This window comes from Emydura macquarii, unplaced genomic scaffold, assembly GCF_026122565.2.
Source record: "Emydura macquarii macquarii isolate MOO-44397 ecotype Brisbane River unplaced genomic scaffold, CSIRO-AGI_Emac_v2 contig_1348, whole genome shotgun sequence".
NCBI lineage: Eukaryota > Metazoa > Chordata > Testudines > Chelidae > Emydura > Emydura macquarii.
In genome coordinates this window covers 10,389,923-10,410,067 of record NW_027131485.1, presented here as the reverse complement: position 1 = coordinate 10,410,067, position 20,145 = coordinate 10,389,923, and the positions used below count along the sequence as shown (strand labels likewise).

Genomic DNA, 20,145 nt, shown 5'->3' with positions numbered 1-20,145 from the left:
AACCTACGTACTCCCCAATTTCCCACCAGCCCCAATGCCTATCCTCTGCCCCATAGCTCCATTTCTGAAGGAATATTTTTGAGGGAACAGCCATCCTAAAATTACCTTTCTCTCTCTCATACACACACACATAGCCAGAGGACTAGAGGGAAGTTAAAAGACAGAAAGACAGACTAAAACACATAGTCTGGTGATGCTTTTTAAATCTTATGATTTGTGGGGGGTCAATCTCCTGATTTTTGCAGAGCTGACATGATTTTTGATCTCCTGAGGCTGTGCAAAGCCAGGCGTGAATGGAGGCACGAAACACTGATGACGGAGGAGGACACCTGAGAACGTAGCTAGCTAGGTGTTTAGATCCCTCCGCCGGGAGCAAAGCCGAAGGAAAGTCAGATGACTCAGCCCCATCTTTCCGGCATGTCGCAGCTGTGTTAGTCTCTCGATCTCTTGTTATTCTCGATTTGCTTCTAGAGTGTTGACTGGAGTTACATCTTCAGCTGAGGCACTGCTCCGCCCCGCCGAGGCGCTGACCACTAACACTGCAGACCGGGGCTGGTGTCTTTGCTAGACAGAACCAGCGCCCCGCTCTCGGTGCCAGAGGCCACATGGGCCAGTCACCAGAGCAGGGGGCCACCAGCCACGTCTCCCACCGTGCTGCTTCTGGCTCGGCCACTGGCTCTGTAGTGGGCGAAATGGCTGACCGAAAAGCAGGCGGAGCCGCCGCACCATTTGTCTGGACAGGCCTGGCAGACCCTCGTGACGAGCATTGTGGGAAGGCAACGTGGGAGCCCATCGCAAGGGCAGACTCATCGCGACAGCAAAGAAGGTGACCCTCAGTACTGCTGGGCCACCGCCCTGTTGGCGCAGCCAGCGTCAGAGAGAGGAAGTAAACCTCAGCCCCATCCCATCTTTATATCTGACCCCCCACTGCAGCGGAGCATAATCCCAATCCGCAGCCCCCGATGCTAATGTCATCCCTTTGGCCTGGGGCAGATTTCCCATCGTACACCTGGGCGTATCCAAGGCCTGCTTCCAAGGCACCAGACTGACTATAGCGTTGACCTTCCACGGCTGCCCTGGCCCAGTGGTCACTGGGTGGCAGACAATGGGCATTAATTAACGACTCCTGCGGGGGAGCCGGGGGATGGGGCAGAACTCCCCACTCTACCCGCTCAGGGGCTTTGCCAGCTGCGGCCACCAGGAGGCAGGAGCAAGGCATTTCAAGGGAAGAGATTTCTCATCTGCAGCAGCTCTCAGCCACTTACAGCACAGACGCCGTGCGGGCAGGTGTGTGCCAGGGCTCAGGCATCAACAGCCAGGAGGCATCCGTCCCTCCCCCATGGCAAGCCTCCCTGAGGGCCTGCCAAAGCAGGTGCTGAAAGAGCAGTGCGCAGCCTGTGTGTGACCAGCTGGGAGCTGGAGGGCCGGGGAGGGGCGCAGAGGACCTGTCTGGAGTACTCTGCTGGCTGGGAATATCCAGCCGACGACGACACGTTACCTTCTGAGAACTGGATCGGCTCATTCTAGCCAGGCTGCTGGGAGAGATCCCACCCACAGGAAACGTGGACGGAGGAGTAAGCGGGTTTACTCACCTTCCAGAGACACAGGCCAGGCTGATTTCCCATTCCTCTGCGCGTGGGCATGCTCTCTTTAAGAAGCTGCACGTCTCACTCCCAGTATGGCTGTTCGGTGAGATTTCTGGAGTCAGAAGGGTAGTTCATGGAGATGGTGCATCACCCACGTCCCCCCGGCACGCCTGATCCACACACAGGGTGGCAGCAGTTTAATGCAAGGGGAGATTGTGACCTGCTGTGGTTCAACTCACCACCTTTGTTTGTACGCAGACAGGCACTCTTTGATATTGGTTTAACTTGTATGAAAGCTGTCAGAGCCAGCTTTCCACTACCGCCAGAGCATCTACAGGCCGGTTTGCCTCACTTTCACGAGATCAGCTTTTAAACAGATTTAAGCTAACAAGTTCACTGGCAATCAATTAACGAGTTAAATCCTCTAGGGTTGATAAACCCTGGGTGACTCTAGCTCCAGTGGCTCTGTTTACAAGAGAAAGGCCTCCTTGCTAGCGGCCAGCCCTACATGCTCTCACTGGGCTCTCAGAGTCCATTGCTTTCTGGCTTGTGCCTCATCACCAGACCCTTCCCAATTTACCCTGAGCCACCTCTCGGTCCTATTACCACATTGCCACTCTGCTGTGCCAGCCATCCCCGATACTGGCATGTGCTTTTCTGCAAGCATCTTGTCACTATCTCCTATGCTACTGCATATACGCTGGGGTTAGGCTCCCTGTCCAATGCCCAAACACCCTGCTGGGATGACAGGGGTACCCCACACAAGCTTGGAGAGGGTTAATGTGGACCCGAGGGGTCAAATATGCTACCCAGCTGCCCCTGGAGAGTGGGCCGTGCTTCAAGATGTGGCCCAGCTGGGCAGTGATGATACATGGTGGAAGTTGAGAGTGGAAGGTTGCAGGGAGGAGAGGAAGGTACTCTGCAGTTCCTCTCTGGCACGAGAGAGACCAGGGGGAAGCCCAGGGGAAAATTGGCCCTGGGAACTTCCCCTGAATAGGGGAGGCCAGGGGAGACAGGGAGCAGCCACAGGCGTGGAGCATGCTGGAGAGGGGAGCCCTGACAGAAGAGCAGGAACTGGACCTCCCAAGAATAGAGCAGGGGAAAGCGAGAGGGACGTACAGTTGAGCCCCAGGAGGGCAGAAATGGGTTTATGTTTGTATTTTATGGCTTAGGACTTTGTTGAGGGAATCCAGGGCAGGCCCGGAGAGTCCCAGCCCTGGAAGAAGGATGAACCTAGAGCCGTGGCAGGGTAGAGGCTGAATAGGCAGAACTCCAGGGAGGCAGCAGCAGGACATTGTGTGGAGCGGACCTTGGTGGCTGGTTATAGGGTCCCTGGACTGGAACCCAGCATAGTGGAAGGTCCTGGGCTCCCTGCCACCCACTGGAGAAGGTGATGTGAAGTCCCCCTGACCTGAGGGGGTAAGAAAGACCAAGTAATATCTCTTATTGACCTACTGCTGTTGGTAAGAGACAAGCTTTCAAACTACACAAAGCTCTTCCTCAGGTCAGGTTTTGCTCAGGTACTCAGAGTCACAGCTAAATCCAAGGTAGAAGATGTTCTTTAGCATAAGTGGTTAGCACACACTTCCACAGCCCATTCAAGATGAAGCAGCCTATTAACTTCTTTCCAGTCATGGGGGGAAAGGAAGGGAAAAAATAAGGGACTTATTTTAGATATTCCAAAGGTACCATCAGAGTTATGCCGCAGGCATCCTGCTTTAGGATACAATCTTGGCAGAGCGCCCAAGCAGGGAGCTTGAACTGGAAGGTCTCCAGAGAAACCCAACCCTTTGGACCCCAGATATCGTATTAATAAACAAACACCACTGACCATGTCATGCTGGAAGAAGTAGTACTTGAGAAGGAAATCTTCTTTTCTTTCACCACCGTACACATGTATATGGGATATACAACAAATGCTTCATGTATAATACTGACTGGCAAAATTTACTTCTACATTCCCATGGAGCCACTTTGGTGCATTCATTCATCACAGGCTGCTGAGCACAGGAAACAAATCCCACATCTGAACATTGCCCTTTGACCTGTCAGAGGTCATCCTCCTTTTTTATTGGATTCAAACAGATACGGGGCTCTCCTGAGGCACAGACTATTGACATCTGGCCCACTCATGCATTACATTATCTATGGACCGAGGAACTTTCCGAAGGCATTGGCAGGTCGCCATCCTTCCTTATCCCTTTTTAACCATTCCATGGAAGATTTAAGGTCTTGAACCAGAGGCCCGTTCTGAGCTGTTGTCTTGAAATTCAGTCACTTGGCTGTTACGGGCCACTGATTAAAATTAAAATGTGACATATGGCATTTCGCTGAGAAGCCACCAGACAGCCATCAGCAATGGAGACAATGTCGTGTTGGGCCCATGGCCACCTCCAGTTAAGGGCGTCTGAGGTCACCGCTTCTATTCAATGGATTTTAGCCAAGAAAAGCAACAAAGGCACATCCTCCCAAAGGGCGGGCTGTTGTCAGCTAGGAGATAGATCGCTTTACAACCATACACATTCAGGAACCACTTCACCCAGCTCTGAAAAGCAATCATCTCGGGGGTGGAATATAGCAACTGTTTAAAAATGCAGAGTACTACGACACAACAGTTCAGATCAGGAAGCATCGAACCTAACTGCCTGACCTTTATACCTAAATAAACGGGCAGAGGAAATTTAGGGAGGTGGAATGTAAAAATGCTGACTGAAATTAGACCAGCACAGCAGAGCTAAGATCTACCAAGGGATCTTTAATGGTCACACGTGGACAGGACCTTTCCTTTACATCCCATATGCAAAACGACAGCTCTGGCAGCACAGCGTCTTTGCAGCATGCTGGAGCTTTCGTTCAGCGTCGACTCAGAAGGAAGAGGATTTCCCTCTCAAATCATTAGTGCTACTTCTTCCAGCATTACATGGTCAGTGGTATTTATTTATTCATACGCTATCTGTGGTTCAAAGAGTTGGGTTTCTCTGGAGACCTTCCAGTTCAAGCTCTCTGCTTGGGCGCTCTGCCAAGATTGCATCTTAAAGCAGGATGCCTGTGGCATAACGCCGATGATACCTATGTCCCAGGGGTTAAGCGAGACCCTTGTAAACACTTCTGCTTGGGAAGGTCACGTTTCAGGACGAATGGCCCACATTCTGCCTCACACAGACAGCTCCGTTGTCTTCCGGAGAACGTTCTCACGCTCTGGAACAGCAATGCCTGTTGAAATGTCACTCCACGGCTCAGAACGATTGTGCCTGTGAGTAACAGCACAAAATGATCCCTCCATAGGTCTGAAAATAACTTGTGAAAGAACAAAACAGCAGCCCACACAAGTGCTAGATCCCGGCGCTGAGGGAGGCTAAAACAAAACTTGGTGGGTTCTGGTGGGTCCAGGAGCAGGCACCAAGCTAGCAGGACAGCAACACTCTTGTTAATTGCATTGGAGAGACTACCTGATCGGGAGCAGTGGTGACCATGGGACCTCATGACCGATGTAGAAATAATTTGTAACTAAGTCAGATTCTCATATGGCGTGGGCAGCCAGGTGAGCTGGATGGGAAAAGTCTGCTTGGCCTAAACAGCCCCTTTTGTCACCAGAGAGCCCTAAATTGCACGGAGGTAAGGCCTTTGGCCTGATGCGCTGTAGGGTAAGGAGCTCTCTGCTCCCATCTGTTGGAAGAATGGCCACAGAGCCACTTTATCTGCATAAGCTGTTTACCCAGAATTCCCAATGCACAGAAGCGCTTGACCAAGTACAGCTATAGAGTAGGCTGGCCACTCACATGTTGCTGGAATACTGGCCATTCCTGCACTTCCAGGAGTGATATGGGCCTGCCCCCACTGGCGCTGCCTTACACGCACGGTGCGTGCCAGGTCCTGGTGCACGGGGGCAGTCACACCAGCAGGGGCAGAGCCGCACACGCTCCATTAGGGCGTCTCCCGCCTGATACCGGACAAAACCACATCTGGTTTTTTGTCTCAGTATCAGACGGGGAAACAAACCTTACAAAAGCAGGAAGGTCCAGTTTAAAAGCGGACAAGTGGCCTGCCTACTACAGAGAGAGCTTCATTTGCATATGTTTTCTATCCAGAATTCCTCAGGTGACACTTTGGGAGTCACCAGGACTGGACACAAACCCAGAATTGGTTGGAGAGTGGAAATGAAAAGTGAGACAAGGGGCTTGGCTGTGGTAAGGAGTCTCTCTGGATGTCCTGGATGTGTTTGGATTGCTACCCCCCGCGGACTCTTGAATGGGAGATGAGACAAAAGAAGCTGTTCAACAAGGGCATGGAAGGATCTTTTCTGAAGCTGCAAAGGCCAGCAGTAGAGCAGAGTGAATGCTGGTGAGGCCCCCTCCTACCCAGTCACTAATAAAGGAGCAATCACTATAGGTCCATTACGTGGTGAGCCCACTACAGGACCAGGCAGCCCTTCCCACTGGGTTGGAGACAGGACTGTCCAAGTGACTTCAGAAGTCTGGCATTTTACCATCCCTTGTTGCTGAACCATGAGTGGGGCTTAGCAGTGGGGGAGGTGGGAAGTGATGTAGAGGGACATTTGCCTGCTGGCTGGTTGTTCCACATGGGAGGGTGTGGACCTGAATGAATGAATTGCTGCCAAAGTCACCAAGGGTGTTTACTTATCATTATACAGCTGTACTGTTGCTGTTTTCCCAACTTGATGCTGTGCTTTGGTCTCCCCTAATACCTTGTCTTTGTTTCAGCCACAGACTCAGCTGCTTGTGGGAGAAGCAGCATGGCCTGTTAAAGGCACTTAAAGAAGGTATGTAACGATCCTAGAAATTCTGCAGGGAGGCTCAAGACAGTGTGTTCATTAGTTTTAAGGGGGCCCGCTAGGTACTGAATCCAGCCCTTCTTGCCGCCGACAACACCAGGCAGAAGGGTTAAAATTAGAGCGAGTTGGAAAAATGCCAGTGAAACAATTTTTCATTGGAATTTGCCAAAGGGCTGAAGTCTGACCGTTCCGCAGAATCAGTCAGACGGTGATGAAGGCCCTCTGGCCACGCGGCAGATTTCTGGCCAAGACCCGCCTGTCAGGCAGGTCCGGAATTCTGCCTGCTATCCTGCCAGCTCGCCCGGCCGATGACGCTGACCTCTTGGTAGTCTGTCTGGAGGGCTGGCGGGTAGCCCGGGTTTCCAGAGGCCCTGGCTATGAGGCAATCCATCAGGCAGACTGCCTCAGAGTTGTGGACCCCCAGGGCTTCTGGGGTCTGCCACTAATTTGGGGGTTTTGTTCCCGATCGGAACAAAACCATTTCAGAATAGCAAAATCCTCCACAAAATGGCATTCCTTTTCCCCGCCCAGCTCCAGTTACAATGTCAACGGTGAAGTTCATAGATCAGGAGCCAGGAGATGATGCTATGGCTCCACCTGCTCTACAGAACCGACTGTGCTTTTACTGTCCAGCAGGCCATGGAGCTTTGCACCCCGCCAGCACCGCTCCGATTCCAGCGCAGGGACAGCAATCGTGCAGGGTGCCCGCTGTGCTATGAATTCGCTGGGTCTCAGTCCAGTTCCTACTGAGCAGGAGCCATATCACATAAACCACAGTCAGTCCCAAGAGCCTCCGCAAGGGGCCAAAGAGGGAACAGGCCAAAGCCAGAACTGGGACTGCAGGGCAGGTGTGGGGAAACTTGTCAGAGAGGTGGGGGGCAGGAGCTGGGGGAGGGTATAGGGGGCCGAGCGGGGACACGCTGTCCAGGACCCATCGTGATGCAGTGAGACATTCACTGTGTGCCCTGAGCTGAGTGCTGATCTGTCCCTGAGACTTCAGCCCAGCATTTTCTATGAGCTGTTAGGTCTTTCCAAGCACTTTTTGGCACTGACAGGGTAGGTGGGAAGGGGCGACAGCCTGGGGGAGAGCGGAGAAGCTTTTCTGGCCCTTGAGGTTTGAAAAGTTTTCTGATGACAGCTGCCACTGCTCCTCCTCCTCCACCAGGCTCCCTGCTCGCTCGCTGAGTCAGCACCGGCTCCTGTCAGTCATCCGCAGAAAGGGCCAATTCAGCACAGCCAGGGTGGGGGCTGGGGGCAGTGACACAGCCAACGAGTGCCAAGGGCTGCCATGAAAACAGAGATTGATGAGGCAGAGAAGAGAAAATGAACCAGAGCGGGAACTAGGGCCAAGGGAAAAGGGAGGGGAGAGAAGGTGAAAACTGCCACATTTCAGCTCCTCCAGGCCCTGTCTATCAGGCTGGGATGGGAGGCTGGAGCACATGGGGATGGGAGCCAGGCCCGGAAAGATTAATTCAGCCCTTGTCTCTGTCCAGTGCAGTAAAAATAGCCCTGACGCTCCTGGCGGGCCAGGTAGGGCTGCTGTCAGTCACATCCTGGTTCCCCCTTCCTGCCCCGGGCCTCCTCCGCTGCTTGCCAGCCCTGCCCCGGGCACAGGCTCCAGCTAGAAGGGGCAGTGGAGACATGGAAACTCCACTCCCCAACCTGCACTATCATACAGAAAGGCTGGAGCCAAGGCAGTTACCCCACAGGGTGCACTGGGCCCAGGATCTTAACATGCACAAGGAACCCGCTGTGCAACAGAGCTCAGCCCCCGCCCCAAAGAAAGCAAAGAAGAATTTCCTCCCTCCCACCATAGAAACCAAGGAGAAGTTTCCTCTCTCCCCCCTCCGAGACAGCAAGGGAGAATCCCCTCACAAACTCCTCTCCCCTGCATCCATTGGGCACGTGCCGCTAGGTGCTGAGCACTAAGGAAAATCTGTCCCTGAATACAGGCGTGAGCCCTGCCTGCTCCCTCACTCAACACCCGACTCCCTTTGGAGGGGCCGTGAGTCCCCCACGCAGGCCCCCTCATGTTCCCCTCACAGTGCTACGCTCACATAAATGGCGCTCGGTGGCTCCGGCTGCCCTGAGGCACCTTCCGGCCCAGGAGCTAATGCTACATTAGGCCTGTTTTCAGAAGCAAAAAAAAATCAGGGCTTAAAGACGTTCCTCTCCCACCTGAGCTGCTGGGCTCCTTGGCTCCCACCATCCCCCCTGTGAGAACAGCTTTTAGTTGCTAGGGGGAGGGTGAGAGAGCTCTGCCTGCAGCTGTTCTGATTGGCTGTTCTTCCCCAGGAGGTGGGCAAATGGGGCAGGCAGCCAATCAAGGGCTCAAATGCTCTGGAGGGCTGGAATGTCTTGCTCGACTAGCTGCAGCCATGTCAGTCACGAAAGCAGGGGGGAGAGATGAGGACTGGGGGCCTGGCTCATCCCCTGCCCGTTGCCATGGTGAGGATGCTGTCTCCTGAGGGGGGTGGGCATGGGGGTGCTGCTGGGGGGAAGAAGGAGAAGTGGGAACCCTGAGCACTCGGCAGGCTGGCGGCAGGCCGGAGTCAGCAGAGCTACGGTTCTCGCCCCATCCCTGTGAGTCCTCCCAGGAAAGTCCAGCTGGAGCTTCTGCTGCAGTTTGGAGGAAGCAAAAGGAAGTATTTCTTCACACAACGCACAGTCAACCTGTGGAACTCCTTGCCAGAGGATGTTGTGAAGGCCAAGACTATAACGGGGTTCAAAAAAGAACTATATAAGTTCACGGAGAATAGGTCCATCAATGGCTATTAGCCAGGATAGGCAGGGATTGCTGTTTGCCAGAGGCTGGGAATGGCCAAGGGGATGGATCACTTGATGATGACCTGTTCTGTTCATTCCCTCTGAAGCACCTGGCATTGGCCACTGTCGGAAGACAGGATAGTGGGCTAGATGGACCATTGGTCTGACCCACCATGGCCGTTCTTATGTAAGGCCGGTCAGGCAGGAGGCACCAAGACCTGCACCGTGTGTGTGATAAGGAAAGCCTGAGAGCAGGCACATCTGGCCAGTCCTATTCACTCGCCAGTGCTGTGTTGGGCAGCAGATTGGAACCACAGGCACCCTCAGCTAGCAGCCATGGCCCTTGCTCATGAGTGCAAGGTCTGTCATCAGCGAAACAGCATTCCTCGGTGATGTCAGACAAAGCAACTCCCCTCGCTGCATCACTGAGATCTGGCTAGACGGCCCAGCCAGCTCAGTACTGACCAGGCTGGCTCTGCTGCCATTCAGGGCCACGTGTGCCTTGGAGGAAGCAAGAGGAAGCTAAACAAAAGAGAGGAGGCCGGGTTTGACTGTCATTCGTGCTCCCTTCTGCCCTTGGAAGCTGAAAGACCCCCCAGCCTGCAGGCTGAATCCTTTGAGACCACCCACATGACGTGTGGATCTAGAGATCCCTGAACATTAGGTTCAGACAAGTGTACCAGCCTCTCAAAAGTTGTGCAGGCTCCAGAGAAGAATAAATTGAGCTGTTCTCCAGCATGACACCGAGGTGCCGCCAGTTCTCGCTCCTTGGAGGCCCTCATGGCCATGCAGGAGATTTCAACAAACTAGTCTGGCATGGAAACCATGAAATTCTGGCTCCAGACTCACCGGTGCAGGACCGGATATTCAGCCTAGGACCAGACATCAAGAACACAGCAAACAGAACTCATTTCTGGCCCATCCAGCACTTCTTAGAAGCTAATATGACAGTTTCCCCAGCTCCCCACTGTGAAAGGATAATTCACTAGGACTAGTTTATTTACCTTCAAACACCCAGGAGGCCCAAGTTAGAATAAGGGCCCAGTTACAGGACCAGAGCTCAGATGACCTAGTGGAGCCATACCACCCCCTAGTGGCCACAGCCATCAACACCTGAAACCCAAATCATCACCTCCCTGCACATTGACTGCACAGGTGTCCTTGCTGCACCAATCAACTCGATCAGATGTAGCATGAAGTCTGTCGGGGGCAACTGGAAGGATCCTATGCATAAGTTCAGTAGGAACTGAAGTGAAACAGTCAAATGAAAGAGAGTCCCACTCAATGACATCACGTGATGGCAGGCTACTAAAAAGTGACACGTTTTATACCTGCCGGTGTACAAGTGCTAGAAGTCTAAATACTAAGATGGGTGAACTTGAGTGCCTGGTTTTAAATGAGGATATTGATATAAAGGTCTTACAGAAATTTGGTGGAATGATAATAATCAGTGGAACATGGTAATACCAGGGTGAAAGAAAGCATAGAATCAAATAGAGTAAGAATCGTAAATGAATCAAACTGTATCAACCGAATCGCTCTGGACAGAAATTCCATGCACAAAAAAATAAGAGTTTAGCAGTAGGAATATACTACCAACCACCTGGTCAGGTTGGTGATGGTGATAGTGAAATGCTCTGGGAGATTAAAGAGACTATAGAAATAAAAAACTCTATAATAATGGGGGATTTCAATTGTCCCCATATTGACTGGGAACATGTCACTTCAGGACAGGATGCAGAGCTAAAATTTCTAGACACCTTTAATGACTGCGTCTTAGAGCAGCTAGTCCTGGAACCCACAAGGGGAAAGGCAATTCTTGATTTAGTGCTAAGTGGAGGATGGGATCTGGTCCAAGAGGTGAATATAGCTGGACCACTCTATAATAGCAACCGTAATTAACTACATTTAACATCCTTGCGGGAGGGAAAATACCAAAGAAGCCCACCATAGTAGCTTTTCCCTTCAGAAAGGGGAACTATAAAAAGTGAGGAAGCTAGTTAAATGGAAATAAAGTACAGTCACAAGACTGATATGCATGCAAGCTGCATGGAAACTTTTTAAAAACACGATAATAGAGGCTCAAATTAAATAACAGTCAGAGAACCAAAAAAGTACCACCATGGTTAAGCAACAGAGTAAAAGAAGTGGTTGTTTAAAAATCAAAGCCTTCTGAGGAAAATAGAAAGGAGCATAAATTCCAGTAAATTGAGTGTAAAAGTATAATTAGGCAGGCCAAAAAAGAATTTGAAGAGCAACTAGCAAAAGACTCAAAAACTAAAACATTTTTTAAGTGCATCAGAAACAGGAAGCCTGCCAAACAATCAGTGGGGTCACTGGACAATTAAGGTGCTAAAGGAGCACTCAAGGAAGACAAGGCCATTGTGGAAAAGCTAAATGAACTCTTTGCAATTGGTCTTCACTGCAAAGCATTGAGGGAGATTCCCACACCTGAGCCATTCTTTTTAGGTGACAAATCTGAGGAACTGTCCCAGACTGAGGTGTCAGAGGAGGTGGTTTTGGAGCAAATTGGTAAATTAAACAGTATTGCATCCCCAGGACCAGCGGGTATTTACCCAAGAGTTCTGAAATTGCAGAAACTACTAACTGTGGTATGTAACCTATCACTTAAATCATCGTCTGTACCAGATGACTGGAGGATAGCTAACATGATGCCAATTTTTAAAAAAGGCTCCAGAGGCGATCCTGGCAATTACAGACCAGTAAACCTAACTTCAGTACCAGGCAAATTGGTTAAAACAATAATTATCAGATACATAGATGAACAAGATTTGTTGGGGAAGAGTCAACATGGCTTTTATAAATAGAAATCATGCCTCACCAATCTAATAGAATTTTTGAGGGGATCAACAAACATGTGGGCAAGGGTGATCTAGGGGATATAGTGTACTTGGACTTTCAGAAAGCCTCTGATGAGGTCCCTCACCAAAGGCTCTTAAGCAAAGTGAGAAGTCATGGGATAAAAGAGAAGGTCTTCTTATGGATTAGTAACTGGTTAAAGGACAGGAAACAAAGGGCGGGAATAAAGGATCAGGTTTCGGAAGAGAGAGAGATATATAGTGGGGTCCCTCAGGGATCTCTACTGGGACCAGTGCTCTTCAATATATTCATAAATGATCTGGAAAAAGGGGCAAACAGTGAAGTGGCAAAGTTTATAGACAATAAAAAACTATGCAAGATATTTAAATCCAAAGCAGACTGTGAAGAGTTACAAAGATATCTCACAAAACTGGGTTACTGGGCAACAAAATGGCAGATGAAATTCACTGTTGATAAATGCAAAGTAGTGCACTTTAGAAAACATAATCCCAACTCTCCATACAAAATGAAGGGGTATAAATTAGCTGCTACCACTCAAGAAAGATATTGGAGTCATTGTGGATAGTCCTCTGAAAACTGCTGCTCAACATGCAGCAGCAGTCAAAAAGCTAACATTGTTAATAATGTTAGGAAATGGATAAATAAAAGAAGAAAATATCATAATGCCACCATATATAAACCCATGCTATGCCCTGAATATTGCATACAGTTATGGTCGCCTCATCTCAAAAAAGATATATTGGAACTGGAAAAGGTACAGAGAAGAGCACCAAAAAGGATTAGGGGTATGGAATAGCTTCCATATGAGGAGAGATTAAAAAGCCTGGGACTTTTCTACTTGGAAAAGAGACAACTAAGGGGGGCAATATGAGCAGGGTCTATAAAATCATGAATGGTGGGGAGAAAGAGAATAAGGAAATGTTGTTTACCCCTTCACATAACACAAGAACCAGGGATCACCCAATGAAATTAATAGGTAGCAGGTTTAAAACAAGCAGAAGAAAGTACTTCTTTACACAACACCATCAACCGCTGGAACTTGTTGCCAGGGGATCTTGTGAAGGCCAAACTATAATAGGGTTAAAAAAAAAAAAGAAGTAGATAGCCATTGATGGATCTATCCACCAGGAACCTATTAGCCCAGATGGTCAGGGATGCAACCCCATTCTCTGGGTGTCCCTAAACCTTCCAACTGCCAGAAGCTGAGAGTGGACGACAGTGGATGGATCACGCAAAGTTGCCCTGTTCTATTCATTCCCTCTAAAGCACTGGGCATTGGCCACTGTCGGAAGACAGGACAGTGGGCTAGATGGACCATCGGTCTGACCCAGCGTGGCTGTTCTTAGAAGTTGATCACTGCAAAGGAAGCCAAGAGAATCAGTGTTGCCAACCCCAAGAGTTCAAAAGTCATGAGCCAGGCTCCAAAAGAGCACAAGATTGGTTTAAAAATTAGGAGATTAAAATAGAACAGAGAGAGAAAGTCTGCATGTGTATTTGTCTCCTGAACCTCTAGGGGGTGCTCAGGTCATGTTTTCTGGATTTTCCCCACAACCCAGGCTAGAAACTTTTTGTTAAAAAAGCTGAAATTCTCACCTCTTCCCTTGCTTCCAGGAGCAGGGTCTTTATGAAGAACACACAGCTGCCTTCTCCTTTGCTGTTCGCTCTGCTGGGTCACAACTGGCAACGCCATTCTGCACAGTCAGCAAATCAAAGTCAGCCACCCTGAAGGGACGGTCTCTGATCCATTTAATCTCTGAGGAGGAAAGGTTCCCAGGTAGGACAGAGCACTGGATCCAACTCAGCCCCTTAGCAGAGCATGGGCCAGTCACAGCAGCATAAGTTGGGGGCTGAATTCTGAGGGGTGCCTGGCTCACGAGGCGCAACTCAGATTCCAGCCCATTGTGATCAGTGAAATCCAGTCCACAAAAGCTGGAGAAGGGGGAGGGGCAGAGGCTGTAACAGATGCTGATCCTCCGACCCACATGCAATCCCAGCGCCCTGTTCCGTTGTCTCAACCCCAGGCATAGGTTCAGCGGCCCAAGCATCACGTGACTGCTCCTTTCCTGTTCTGGAGCAGGTGAGCACTGCGATCAGCCCCTGGCTGACGGTGTAACCCTCCTCCCAGCAGTGCAGAGCCAGACAGGCCTCTGATGTCTTGCAGTGTGACTGCAAGTTTTTCACGTCTTCGGTTAACAAACCAGCTGTGAAAGCAGGACTCAGTGGTTGTGGGAACTGGCCCTGTCTGACAAATGACTTCATCTCCTTCAGAGGAGGCCATCTGCCTGCAGCACAGGTAGGTAAGCTAGTTCTCAGGACACTTACAGTCTCTCAACCTCTTTGCTATGGGGCTGCAGGCCAAGGGAAGTAAACCCAGACCATCCCAGACAAGTGTTTGTCCAATCTGGTCTTAGAAACCTCCAGTGACGGGGATTCCACAACCTTGGAAACCTAGTCCAGAGCTTAACCATCCTTACAGTTAGAAAGTTTTTCCTAATATCTAACCTAAGTCTCCCTTGCTGTAGATTAAACCCGTTACTTCTTGCCCTATCTCCAGGGGACATGGAGAACAATTGATCACTGTCCTTAACATATTTGAAGACTTATCAGATTCCCTCTTCCCCCAGTCGTCTGTTCTCAAGCCTAAATATCCTCAGATTTTTTACCCTTTCCTCACAGGTCAGGGTATTTAATCTTTTATCCTTTTTGTTGCTCTCTGCTGGACTCCCTCCAATTTTTCCACATCTTTCCTAAAGTGTGGCACTCAAAACTGGACACAGCATTCCTCACCATTGCTCACTAGAGCAGGACAATTACCTCCCATACCTTACGCTACTTCTGTTAACATATCCCAGCAGTACATTAGTATTTTTAGCAACTGCATCACAGGGTTGGCTTATACTCAGTTTGTGATCCATTATAACCCCCACATCCTTTTCAGCAGTGCTACCACCAAGCCAGTTATTCCCCATTTTGTAGTTGTGCATGAGATTTTTCCTTCTTAGGTGAAGTACTTTGCACTTCTTTATTGAATGTCAGCTTGTTGATTTCAAACCAAATTCCCAAAGTATTTGCAATCCCCCCAGCTTAGTATCATCTGCAAATTTTACTCTTCACTCCATTAACCAAATCATTAATGAAAATTTTGACTAGTACCAGGCCCAAGCCTGACCTTTGCAGGACCCCACTAGAATCACCTGCCCAGTTTCACAGCAAACCCTTGGTAACTCCTCTTTAAGCATGGGTCTTTCAACCAGTTATACCACCTAAGGGCAGAGTGTTACACAGACACCCAGAATTTCTTCCTGAGATTCTAAGTGAAATGTTGCCATTGACTTCAGTGCAGCCAGGCTTCCCCCCTCATGTGTCTTGAAGACAGAGAAAATCAGGCTACAAGTCCCTTCTTCTACCTTTCTCTTGCAAGAAGTTTTAATGAAATAGACAGTAGTACCATCCTATAGTAATTTCATCTAGACCACATCTCTCTCATTTGCTTATGAGAACATCCTGTGGGATGGTGCCAAAAACCTTGCTACAATCAAGATCATCACATCTTCAGCTTTCCCCCCATCCACTAGGCCAGTAACCCCGTCAAAGAGGGAAATTAGGTTGATTTGGCATGATTTGTTCTTGACAAATCTTTGTGTTGACTGTTACTTATCACCTTCTTACCCTCTAGCTTCTTACAAATGGATTGTTTAATCATTCCAGGTATCAAAGTTAGGCTGACTGGTCTATAATTCCCCAGGTCCTCTTTGTTCCACTTTTTAACAATAGGTGCTATATGTTTGTCCTTCTCCAGTCTTCTGGGTCCTCCAGGAGTTCTCAAAGGTAATCACCCACTGTTCTCAGTGGTTCAGCTAGTTCCTTAAGTATCCCAGAGTGAATTTCATCAGGCTCTAGTGACTTGAATACAAATTGTCTCTAAATATTCTTGAACCTGTTCTTTCCCTATTCCGGCTTGTGTTTTACATCAGCTTCTCCTTGTAAGTCTGACGGAACATGAGAATCAGGAGCTAAGGCCTGAAGTTTACTCATTCAGAGAGTCCCGGCTGGTCAGAAAAAGGCCTCTCCTGTAAGGTTTAAGCTCACTGAATCAGAGCGATTCAAAAAGGACTTTTGGCAGCTTGGGTAGGGCCACATTAATATCCCATGACCCAGGGGCCTCTTACTGGGACGGTTTCCGAAGTGTCAAACCACAGACAAACCCACAGGCAAACCTAGGCCAAATTAGCTGTGCAACTTGCCTGAATGGGGTGGGTCTGCCTTGCCCTCAGGCAGGCAGAGGCAGGCAGCCCAAGGCAAGCCAAGAGCTCCTCTGTGTCTGAGTGCACCACATTGCAAACCTTTTGCATCGTTGACTGATAGCCACAGATGCTGGGGGAGGGGGTCCCTGAGCCAGGGGGTTCATGCCCACCACACCTACAGATCTCTGCCTGGCAGCGGGTCCCTGCCTGGGATGGGGCAGTGTGCCCTGGCTCTGAGCGGTGAGCTGAGGTCAGGCTCTCACTCCACTGGGACTCATCTGCAGCCTGCAACGGAGCTGAACGCTATTTGTCAGGGCTAGTGTGGGGCTATCACGATGGCTATGGGCTTTGCCAGGACTTGCTTGGAGTCTCCAGCCCCAGTAGATGGAAACCGTGGCCCTGCTAACAGCTCTCTGCCATTCACAGACTCCCAATAAGCCATCACATTCACAGGGCGCCTTACATTGATCTGGTTGCTGTCACCAGGCCACTGGATTTCTACAGCCTCCCAGTGCTGGGATACTATCCGAACCAAGGAGCCACAGCCAGCAGCAGGAGACGCAGAGGTCGGGTAACGCAGATCAAAGTACGCAAAAGGCAGTCAAAGCGCTCTCAGCAGAATGCGCTTCTGAAGACAAGGTGAACGTGGAGCCTGGCCACTGCAAAGCTTCCTGTTTGACTGACCTCTGTCACCAGAACCACTGCTCCCTTCCACCCCATCCAAACCTGAGACCAGACTCCAGGCAGAGCTTCCAATAACCCCCAAAGGGGGGCAAAGAACCAGAGTCCACCAGGGACTTGGCTATTGCAGAAGGCACACTGATGCTGCGGTGATGTGCAACAGTACAAAACCCACGGCTAGGCAGAGGAGCTTCTTTGATTGAATGGTGTGCAATGGATGCTCATTTCACATAAACCTCTGCATTGGGAGGTGGGGGTGGTTTAAAGCATTTCAAAATGTGGTTTGTGTGTGTCCCCCCCACAGGAACCAGAAACAGGCTGGTAAAGTCAGGGGGTACAGCTGCAGGAACGAGCATGGGAGAGCACGCACAGCCAGTATTCATGGGGCCGTGCCCCTCTGCCACCTAGCATGCCAAGTCCGAGTGAGACCAAGATCCTAAAGAAGTTAGGCTAATGGAGGAGTTGTGTGCCCCCAAGCGTCCAGCAGCTCAGGGCCACAAGAGGGAGGTGCAGGTGTTCAGGGCTGTCCAATTAAGTCGCTCACTCACTTGAGGCAGCTATTTTTGAAAATCTCAGTCAGAGGCCAGGCCAAGGGAGCTGGCTCAGAGTCACACCCGAGTCCAGAGGAGGAAGATTACAAGTGCTCCGCTCCTCCATCCACAGCAGAGCTCCCGCCGGCCGCAGGAGCTGGCACAAAATATAGGGGTAGAACATCACAGCCTTTGTGAGACAGCAACGCTTAGCTGTCAGGTATCACAGGCCAGAACCTCAGGAGGTGTAAAGTGGTGTAACCCCACTCAAGTCAATAGGATGATGATGATTTACAGCAGCTAAGGGGTTGGGCTTATTTGGTTAGTTTAATAATGCAGCCAGCATTAATCAGGGGGAAAATTTGCATTAGTTCCACCCTTGGTTTCTCTCCATTCCTTCTCATCCTCTCCCAATTCTCTGCCTGCACCTCCCCTCCTACTGCATTTCATTCTCAACCCTTTTCTTATCCCCCCTGCTGAAACGATCAGCACCTGACGAGTCATCGCTGATATCAAGTGACTCGGCTTTAGCATTAGTGCCCCGTTTAGAGGATGAGCGGCGGGGGAGTCACACCTTCTGGAGCCACAGTTTCAGGCTGGCTGCAGACTCAGGTAGCAATACGATCAGGTTAGTTGAGTCACAGCCGTTCAGGCTGGAGACTCACTGCACGTAGAAGCCAAATGAATGAGCAGCGAGGGGGTCAGATGCAGTCCCTGGGCTTGCAGTGGCGCACGGCCGGTGAAGAAGATGCCATTGGAGGTCCAGACAGCAGCTGCTGGATTGGAGCCCACTCTGGGAGGCAGAACCATCCCTCGCCTGCGCTTACCCTGGCCACAGCCCCTTCCATTGGCCTTGCCCATGTGTAGCCCACAGATTTGATGCAAGGCAGAAATTCTAAAAAACAAAGTACAAACTTTATTTTGTTTCTTTACAAAGGCACAAGCCTTTTTTTTTTTTTCACTTTCTTAACAAAATATAATAGCTTCTCAATGAACACAAAGACCTGAAAATCGTAAAAAAAATACAAAAAATGAAATGAAAGAAAAAACAGAAACAGTTGTGGCCGGGGAGGAACCTACCAAATACCCACAAGGCTCTACACAACACTGGCCTAAACCTACAGCCAAACAGGAAGGGGCGGGGGAAGGGAGAAAGGAAATCAAAAACACAACAAAAAAAGAAACAGAAGCAACACAATCACAGAACAGAAAAGCTCTTCTGACCGGTCAGACCCCACAAAACTGATTAAGTGCTTTAGGAGGAAACAATAAAAGGAAAAATAAAGAACATGAAGCTGATATCTTGTTGAGCATCTCCTGCCGCTGGGGCTGGAATTGATGTGGGTTTGTAGGGTTATTTTATTTTATTTTTTTTAAATCTAAAGCAACACCACCAAACTGAAATCTATTCCATTTTTAAGTGAGTTCAGAGTCCTTTCAAGTATTACACCTGCCCTCCACCCCCAACAATTCCAGTGGCCTCACAATCCCATTTTCCCGTTTTAGAGTGTTTTCTCACCCATTGCCATTTGTGTGGGTCCTTCCAACCAGGGCAAGTACCCAGTGACGCAGGAGAAGTAGTGAAACTGACACACACACACAGTGCTGTCAAACGCGCCCAGTAACCTCGACACATTCCTCTCTATTCTCCTCCAGTCGGCCTGGGCGTTGGTGGGCTGAGAACAGGCGCCGCGTTCTGGGCGGTGTGACTTCAGCTGATGGTGTCCCTTTTTTTTTTTTTTTTTATTATTTTTTTTTTTTTTTTTTCTTTTTTTTTAAAATAGAGTAACTACCAACAAACAAGAAACAAGAATTCAGGCCAGCCCCTTACAGCACAGGGCCTGCGCACCAGCCCCCCAGCCAGCGACACCAGGGCTGCAGAAAGCCAGGACTGGTTTTGCAAGGTTACTGTAAGTTGGGTTTTAGTTTTACAAAACCACGGGCGATTCGGTTCCAGGTCCCAGTTACCCGACCCCCAAACAGTTCATCTGAGTTCAGATCCTGGGTTCCAGTTTTGGCCCATCTCTAGTTAAAAACACCCCCTTCCCTCCCCCAGCACTGGCCATTGACAGCCCCCCTCCCCAGTTTGCTTTGAACTGCAGAGTGAACTTTCGGCGTCTGGTTCTAGCGCTCCGATTTACAGTATTGGAAAAGGTCATAAAAGAGACCCAAATCGCATTGTATTTTTTAAAAATTTCAGCATATTCTGACGTTCCCCTCCCACGGTCCCTCCCCCTCCCCTGCTGCTGGCTGAGGGGTGTCAGGGCAGCTCCCCTTCCCCTGACGGATCTTCCTTGCTCTGATCCATGGAGTCACTTTCGTCCCCCTCTGTGTCGGAGGCGGTGTCGGAATTGGAGGGCTCCAGGCACGCCCGGACAGGCGTCACGATGACTGCACGCCTCTGTTCCTCCTCCTGCAGCTGCTTCTCCTGTGTCCCTTCAATGTGCTGAATTGCCTGCCAAGGGGAAGGTACAGTGAGAGGGACGGAGAGGGGAACCCTGGCCATGGGGCTTACATCCCTGGGAGAGGCCAGGAGGAGAACCACCACCAGATTACACCTGCTTAATCTCTTGGTGCCTGTGTTCTCTGGAGAGAGAGAGAGAGAGATGGGCTGCTCCAGAGAGGCCGCTATCAAACTCTCCTCCTCCAATGTCAGACTCTACTTTGCACTGCAGTGCACACTGGACCCATGGTCTAACCCTATT

General features: G+C 50.0%; 1 protein-coding gene across 3 annotated transcripts in view; it reads right to left on the bottom strand.

Moving 5' to 3' along the window:
• Window positions 1-18,333: 18,333 nt before the first annotated feature.
• Window positions 18,334-20,145, bottom strand: part of TFAP4 (transcription factor AP-4) — a 33,643-nt gene continuing 31,831 nt past the window's right edge. For all 3 annotated transcript variants that reach the window (XM_067551115.1, XM_067551116.1, XM_067551114.1), the window contains one exon: window positions 18,334-19,895. In XM_067551115.1, the coding sequence (XP_067407216.1) occupies window positions 19,701-19,895 (195 nt within the window). In that variant the 3' untranslated portion in view covers window positions 18,334-19,700. The remainder of the gene's footprint in view (window positions 19,896-20,145) is intronic.